This window comes from Haliotis rufescens, unplaced genomic scaffold, assembly GCF_023055435.1.
Source record: "Haliotis rufescens isolate VD_foot unplaced genomic scaffold, xgHalRufe1.0.p SCAF_33, whole genome shotgun sequence".
Taxonomy (NCBI): domain Eukaryota; kingdom Metazoa; phylum Mollusca; class Gastropoda; order Lepetellida; family Haliotidae; genus Haliotis; species Haliotis rufescens.
The window spans coordinates 2,111,204-2,119,775 of record NW_025964035.1 but is presented as its reverse complement, the minus strand read 5'-3'; the positions used below and the strand labels follow the sequence as shown (position 1 = coordinate 2,119,775).

General features: G+C 44.6%; 1 protein-coding gene across 1 annotated transcript; it reads left to right on the top strand.

Annotated features, from left to right (window-relative positions):
* Positions 1 to 7,167: 7,167 nt before the first annotated feature.
* Positions 7,168 to 8,070, top strand: LOC124130809 (basic salivary proline-rich protein 4-like). The gene has a single exon (XM_046493820.2). It carries the CDS (start codon positions 7,168 to 7,170, stop codon positions 8,068 to 8,070), a length of 903 nt encoding a protein of 300 aa, XP_046349776.2.
* The last annotated feature ends 502 nt before the right edge of the window (positions 8,071 to 8,572 follow it).

The window sequence follows — 8,572 nt, the reverse complement described above, 5'->3', positions numbered from 1 at the left end:
CAGTTAAGAATTTCTAAGAAATATATTCTATGAGCAATTTGACATGGCTTTCGACCACTACACGCATAATGAATAGCGGCAGTGTGTCTGTGTGGAACAGCTGGTTAACCAGGCTGAGGTTGCATCGATTGTTATATTTATCAAATTTAAAACTTTTAAAAACATCTGGCTTGGGATTTTTTTTAATAGAAAAAGTTTTATTTGAATCACGAAAATACAAGTTGGGGACAAGTGATACTTATCAAATAAGTACAAATATTGGAATGTTTTTTTGTTTCCAGGCAAGTATGGCGATGCGAAACATATTGTTACCGGCTGTACAAAGACAACTATGGTGTTTGGAAAAGTTGTATTGTTAGCAGCTGTTCTAAGACAGTTCTGATATGTGGACATATTGTTTTGTTGTCGGTTGTACAAAGCCATTTCTGCTGACTGGACACATATTGTATTGTTACCTTTTGTGCCATCACGTTAGTTGTTGTATTGCTACCGGTTGTACTAGGAAAATTGTGCTGACAAGGACAAGTGTGTACCCTCCGTCGGAATCTTGATTTGTTGATTACAAATGTAAGCGAGGTGGGTTTTATCAATATTCCAGTAATATCACAGCAGAGGACACCCGAAAAGGGCTTCACACATTGTACCCATGTTGAGAATTGAACCGGGTCTTGGTCGTGAAGATTGTACAATAACAATTCTGATGACTGGACAAATATTGGCACCCGTTGTACAAAAACATTTCTGCTGATTGGAGTACCATGACAAGTTGGCTGCGTTGAATGTCCTGTTCTCACATTTTGCCAATTATATGTAACCATGGCCGTCATGCTACGAAGTTACGTTTGAAGTCACATCACCAATTGTTCCAAAACTGTTTCTATAGTTTAGGCAAATCAGCTTGTTCTATTTGGATATCACGGCGCATCTCGAACTGCCATGGATGAGTATGTTCTAAACGACATACTATTTATTATTACCCATCTGTACTAAAATATGCAGTGTAATATCTTTTTGATATCTGCACTATATGGAATACGTGATTCTCGAAGCTGATTGGTCAGCTAAACAAAGACACATTTTCATTGGACAACGGGACTTTTTTTTTCTCATTCAAGTCATTCACAAATCCGCGGCATTCATTCACATGTTTTACGTGCTAAAATCTCTGATTCGAGATGTTTTAAACAAAAAAACATAGTTTCATATCTACAACATGATTTCATATTATAATCAACGAAGTATTTATTTCACGTGATTTGAATTTTACAATAAAATCAAAAACTACGTCTGCGTTGTTTGTAATTTTTTAAAACAAACATGGGTGAACATTTGACACCTGTCAAAGTAAATGACCTCGTTAAAGTGGACGGAGATCTGTCTCACAGAAGTTATTCGTATAATTTAACCTCTGATCACATTTAATGTCTTTGTCGTTGAAGCAGCATTATGACCAGATTGAAGTTCCAGGATTCAGATTGCGAGTTCTGCCAAGTCCGGGTTTGCCAGCATCTGTGCAAGAGAACTTGCATTGCTGTTTGACGAATTTTTCGACCACCCTAATCCAAAAACCGGACAGTACAGACAGGTTGCCTTTGTGATCGTTAACGACATCGACAAGATCTTAACTGCTAATGAAAACACAATGAAAAAGACTAGACTCAAATTGACATGAATTTTGTTCGCAAATTTATACAGGAAAACTTGATGACACAAGAAAGGTGGAACTAAAATTATTCTTTGCATTTTTTTTTTCATTTTATCACGAAAATCAGATGGTTCAGAATTCGAACCGTCTACTTTGAAAGGAATCAATTAAGGATAGCATGGAGCATTTTCTTAGTCACATGATTACCAACATCTGCTCGCGAAATCGACGCACTTTGCTGAACTCAGGGAGGTTGTGTAATCAAAAGGAAAATCATTAAAAAAAAGTGGACAAGGAAACTTACTCAAGCGAGCTGATCCTGTTTCCGATAATGAACGTAATGAACTCCGTGAATGCGGACAGCTTGGCCGGGACTCCAGACGCTGTGTTAGTCCATTAACAGCTTTAAGTCCACAAGCCTAAGGGATCCTATCAAAATATCAACAAACTCCTGTCATCGACAAGGCTATGACCACTCCACAAGCTTGTTTGACAAGTCCTCCTAAATTCCCAGATGTCCCATCAGTCACACGTGTGTCAAATCACACACGATGTTCACACAACTTGTATTAGGCTGTAACGCCGGTTCTGGTGCCGCTCCATCTTCCCGAGGCATTGGAGTTAACTGACTATAAAAGTCCAGTTTCCACCCTTGCCGAACTAGGCTGGAATTATGGAGTTACATTTTGGCTGGACTAACGAGTCTGTGCATAGTCCAATCAAAATCGCGCACCGAAATCGAAATCCGGTTCGTAAACTTTCGTGAAGATTTCGGTCGATTGCAGGATTTGCAAAGCCTGTGCACCGTCAACTCGTTGTCAGCAGATATTTTCCAAATTTTATCATTTTTTTAATCAAGGTGCTCACATGATTTGATGCATTTCGCGATGTAAGACCCGTTTTATCACAAAATGGATCTTGATTATCGATCAGATCGTCCTGACTGGGCGCCACCATTTTCTGTGAAGCAGACGCAAGTGATACGAGAGGCGGAATCTGATTGGTCCATAGGAGAGGCTTAGAAGGAACATAACTGGCAACAGCCACTGGTGGCGCTGCGATCGAGCCCAATAGTTCCAGCCTTGTTTGGCAAGGGTGAACTGGACTTTTAAAGTCAGTTAACTCTTTTGCCCCGGGAAGATGATGCCGCTCCTGGTTTCGGCTGTTTCATATCTCTTTATTTCTCTTCTCAATGTAAAATGCATGTCTATGCTGATGCACAATGGCGGCTGTCTGTCAATGACGAGATCTTGTCAAAACAAGCTCAGATTAAAAAGCCTGTTGAACCTTTTTTTTTAAAACGTGTCTTCTTCTATCAATGTTAGATAGTGTACGCTGTGAAATGAATTAATGTGATCTTTATCAGAACTTTTTAACAGAACTTCTAATTTCACGCGGAACAACACGTTGCATGAGTTATGCGGTTGAAGTGAGTGGACAGTTTTTTTTTTACACGAGGATTGATACAAAACAGCTTATTCTTGATCAGCAACAGTTGTTTTTCTGGGGTATGATATTGGGTAATGAATATAATTACCCACTCGGTACGAGTGATTACGGAAAATACACTCTTCAAAAAAGGAAACGCACAGACAGAATTTTAGTAAATTGATTGTACCTAATAAAGTCGATATATTAAATTTAATATCATAGATAAAAATATGAAATTCTGGAGCTCGATAGTCACATGTGTTTGTTGTACGAAGGCATTAGAAACTGTTCATGTCACATAAGGCCACAAGGTTGTGCTGAACTCTGTATCTCGTGTGACCGCCCCAGGCAGCAATCACGGCTCTGCATCACCTCGGCACTGACTGGAAAAGTGTACGAAATCTGTCCTGCGGAATTCTGCGCCATTCTGCACGTCAGTTGTGGGAGTGTCTGCGCTGGTTCTGACGTTGACGTACACGTCGATCAAGTTCTTCCCAGAGGTGTTCGATTGGGTTGAGACCTGGAGATCTTGACAGCCAGGTCAAGTCGTTGATGTTGGCAAGGTAGCCTACCGTGACACGAGCTGTGTGCGATGGAGCGTTGTCGTGTTGAAACAGCTCCCCCTGGCGGTCAATGAATGGAAGGAGGTGAGGTTGAAGAATTTGATTCATGTGGCGTTTTGGTGTCAAATTTCCCTGAACCACAACCAAGTCAGATCTCGATGTGTAGGATATGCCACCACCCCACCTACCCCTCCACACACACACACACACACACACACACACACACACACACACACACACACACACACACACACACACACACACACACACACACACACACACCTTGACATTACCGCCATCGAATTTCACGTACACTATGTGGGACAAAACGCTCATTTCGACGACGAGAAACACGTTGTCTTCCATCTCGCCGATGAAGAAGAAATCGTGATTCATCGATAAACCACACTCGTCACCAATTTCTCAAATTCAAAGGCTGTAAGGTATGGCACCAACGCAAGGGTGGCTATCGATGAATCTATAGCAAAACAGGGACGATAGCTGGTCTTCTGGGTCGGATTCCAGCCTCGCAAAAAGATGATTCCTGACATTCTGGTCTGCAGGGGAATTGAACTGTGTGTGTCGGTCCCAAAGGCGGCAAATGTCGCTTTGGTGGACGTTGAAATGGTGTGCAACAGAAAACTGCGAATTCCCTCTTTGGATACGTCCTATGACGATGTTCGATCGGCAGCGCTGAGTCTCGGCATTTTCGAACTTTAAAAATGTTGACAATTGAATGACAAATGATTGGCTTGTGCTTGCCTTTTTATAGGCACTACCACTGCATTTTGGCTTTAGTGTTTTCCTCCATGACATTCTTGAACAAGTGTGAAAAGAATGCCGTTTAAGACATTGCAAATCGACAATGGCTGCGTTTTGACTCACCGTTTGTCGAATATCAGGGCACCAACATTTTCCAATAACATATATCTAATTTATTTACAAGATTTTTTGTGTAGTCAGGTTCAATGAACTCCATACTACCTGTGCGTTTCTTTTTTTGAAGAGTGTACTCGAGTTATTAGCTTAACTTTGGTTGTATTTCGTGTTCTGGAAGCTTGTACAGGGTAAAACACATTTATTTAAATGATTCTTATACAAAATGTTGACAAATGTTCCTGAGGTTGTCAATAAAATTATCATTCCTATTACTAGCACCAAGTTCACTATGTATCTGGTCAATATCAAGAGTGATGTTCACACAACAAACAAAGCATCTGACGTGTCAAATGATTTATCATCTAAAAATGTTCAATGTGTCATTTATAAGCTTTACAAACATCCTTAGTTAAATAACTTTAATAAAATTATGCTTATGACACACACGTTGGCAACCAAGGCAACAAGAATGACAGATGACGATCATATTTGTGTAATTTGTGAGTTGAAGAGCTAAATTGCGAAAGGGATACCGCATGCATATGAAGGCCGATACCTATTCCTCAAACAGAGAGAGAGATAAATAGAGAGAGAAAGGAGAGAGAGAGAGAGAGAGAGAGAGAGAGAGGGGGGGGGGGGGGGGGGGGGGGGGGAGACAGAGAGAGAGTTCTACCGACTGTGCAGGTCATGCTTTTTGCGAAACACCAGGTGTCATCACTGATTTCAAGTGATCCGTTCACATCATTGTCACCGCGAGTTTGCCTTTTACGTGCCCCTTAGATAGATCAGTACTTGAAAATGTGCTTTTGATTTGCATTTTTTTAATTACTCATCTCGGGCGTTGGGGATAGAAAATAATAATCAGTTATTAGAGTATGCTTTGTTGTTGCTCATGCTTCCGTCGTCACCAGGACGAGTAACGATAAACTATGTTTCCCTCCGATGATCACCTCCCTGGTCTAGTGGAGAGAGCGTCTTCTAGGAGAGCGACATACCAAACGTTAAACTATGTTCCTCTCCGATGGTCACCTCCCTGGTCTTGTGGAGAGAGCGTCTTCTAGGAGAGCGACATACCAAACGTTAAACTATGTTCCTCTCCGATGGTCACCTCCCTGGTCTTGTGGAGAGAGCGTCTTCTAGGAGAGCGACATACCAAACGTTAAACTATGTTCCTCTCCGATGGTCACCTCCCTGGTCTTGTTGAGAGAGCGTCCTCTAGGAGAGCGGAAGGTCGATGGACTCCCTGGCCGCGACATACCAAACGTTAGAAGATGGTACTTGGTGTTACCCTGCCTGGCGCTCGGCATAAAAGAGTTAAAACAACGACTGGTCGGCTCGGAGTCAGTATACTGTGTCTGAGTGGGGTATTCATGATAAACTGCGGCATGGTATCTGGGTGGGCTAGCACTATAAAATTGTAAACATACAACCAGACACACACGCGCACACACACACGCGCACACACACGCGCATGCACACACGTACACACAGAGAAGCACACAAACACGTACACACACGCACACCCACCACACAAGGAACACACACACACACACACACACACACACACACACACACACACACACACACACACACACACACACACACATACATCACACCATAGCAAGGTCTCTCAGAGCATTTCAACCGGAAGCAATATTATATATATATATGACAACCATTGTCATCCACAATTACGTTTTTCTTTGTTTAACGCTGCACTCAGCAATATTCCAACTATATGACATCTGACTGTAAATAATAGAGTTTGGGCCAGACAATCCAGTGATTGACCTCATGAATATCGATCTACGCAATTCGGACACGACGACATGCATCAATCACGCCAGCGAGCCTGACCACCCGATCCTGTTATGTTAAGTTCGGACCAATTCTAACCCGGACATTCACGAGTTGGACGTGTTGTAACATCAATGGCATAAATTGCAGTGAAATGATGTAATATTTCTCCTCATTGCCGCCCGAGGTATAATGTAGGTAGCGGAAATTGAGCGGAGTGAACCGGAATGGATCTGGCCTCTTTTACTGCAGCATTACGTGTTGTAGACCAAAACTGTTAAAGAGCGATAACTCTTGCAGCCTTACTAGTTCAATTGACCACGCTTACATTCGAGCGTTGCGCGCCTCTCTTTGTTTTCTGTATCTTACATGAGTTTGTTGGTGTGTTCAACATAGAAGAAAGTCAACACGGGGGTAAAGCCTACCTGGGTGAAGACCAACACGGGGAAAGCCAACATGGAGGAAAACCAACATGGGGGAAAGCCAACATGGAGGAAAGCCAACATGGAGGAAAAGCAACACGGAGGAAACCCACATGGAGGAAAACCAACATTGAGGGAGACCAACACGGGGAAAAGCCAACATGGAGGAAGACCAACATGGGGAAGGCCAACATGGAGGAAGACCAACACGGGGGAAAGCCAACATGGAGGAAGATCAACATGGGGAAGGCCAACATGGAGGAAGACCAACATGGAGGAAACCCAAATGGAGGAAGACCAACATTAAGGGAGACCAACACGGGGGAAAGCCAACATGGAGGAAGATCAACATGGGGGAAAGCCAACATGGAGGAAGACCAACATTGAGGGAGACCAACACGGGGGAAAGCCAACATGGAGGAAGACCAACATGGGGAAAGCCAACATGGAGGAAGACCAACATGGGGGAAAGCCAACATGGAGGAAGACCAACATGGGGGAAAGCCAACATGGGGGAAGACCAACACGGGGGAAAGCCAACATGGAGGAAGACCAACATGGGGGAAAGCCAACATGGAGGAAGACCAACATGGGGAAAGCCAACATGGAGGAAGACCAACATGGGGGAAAGCCAACATGGAGGAAGACCAACATGGGGGAAAGCCAACATGGGGGAAGACCAACACGGGGGAAAGCCAACATGGAGGAAGACCAACATGGGGGAAAGCCAACATGGAGGAAGACCAACACGGGGGAAAGCCAACATGGAGGAAGACCACCATGGGGAAGGCCAACATGGAGGAAGACCAACACGGGGGAAAGCCAACATGGAGGAAGACCAACATGGGGGAAAGCCAACATGGAGGAAGACCAACATGGGGGAAAGCCAACATGGAGGAAGACCAACATGGGGGAAAGCCAACATGGAGGAAGACCACCACAGGTAAAAGCCATCATGGAGGAAGGCCGACACGGGGGGAAAGCCAACATGTATGAAGACCAACACGGGGGACAGCCAACATGGAGGAAGACCAACATGGGGGAAAGCCAACATGGAGGAAGACCACCACAGGTAAAAGCCATCATGGAGGAAGGCCGACACGGGGGTAAAGCCAACATGAATGAAGACCAACACGGGGGACAGCCAGCATGGAGGAAGACCAACATGGGGGAAAGCCAACATGGAGGAAGACCAACACGGGGGAAAGCCAACATGGAGGAAGACCAACAAGGGGGAAAGCCAACATGGAGGAAGACCAACAAGGGGGACAGCCAACATGGAGGAAGACCAACACGGGGGACAGCCAACATGGAGGAAGACCACCACAGGTAAAAGCCATCATGGAGGAAGGCCGACACGGGGGGAAAGCCAACATGAATGAAGACCAACATGGGGGACAGCCAGCATGGAGGAAGACCAACATAGGGGACAGCCAGAAGGGAGGAAGACCAACAAGGGGGAAAGCCAACATGGAGGAAGACCAACATGGGGGACAGCAAACATGGAGGAAGACCAACATGGGGGAAAGCCAACATGGAGGAAGACCAACATTGAGGGAGACCAACATGGGGGAAAGCCAACATGGAGGAAGACCAACATGGGGGAAAGCCAACATGGAGGAAGACCAACATTGAGGGAGACCAACATGGAGGAAGACCAACACGGGGAAAAGCCAGCATGGAGGAAGACCAACATGGGGGAAAGCCAACATGGGGGAAGACCAACACGGGGAAAAGCCAACATGGAGGAAGACCAACATGGGGGAAAGCCAACATGGAGGAAGACCAACATGGAGGAAGACCAACACGGGGGACATCCAACATGGAGGAAGACC

Bases quoted from the DNA above. Each gene is read 5' to 3' on its own strand.
- LOC124130809 (XM_046493820.2), top strand. From the start codon at position 7,168: ATGGGGAAAGCCAACATGGAGGAAGACCAACATGGGGGAAAGCCAACA.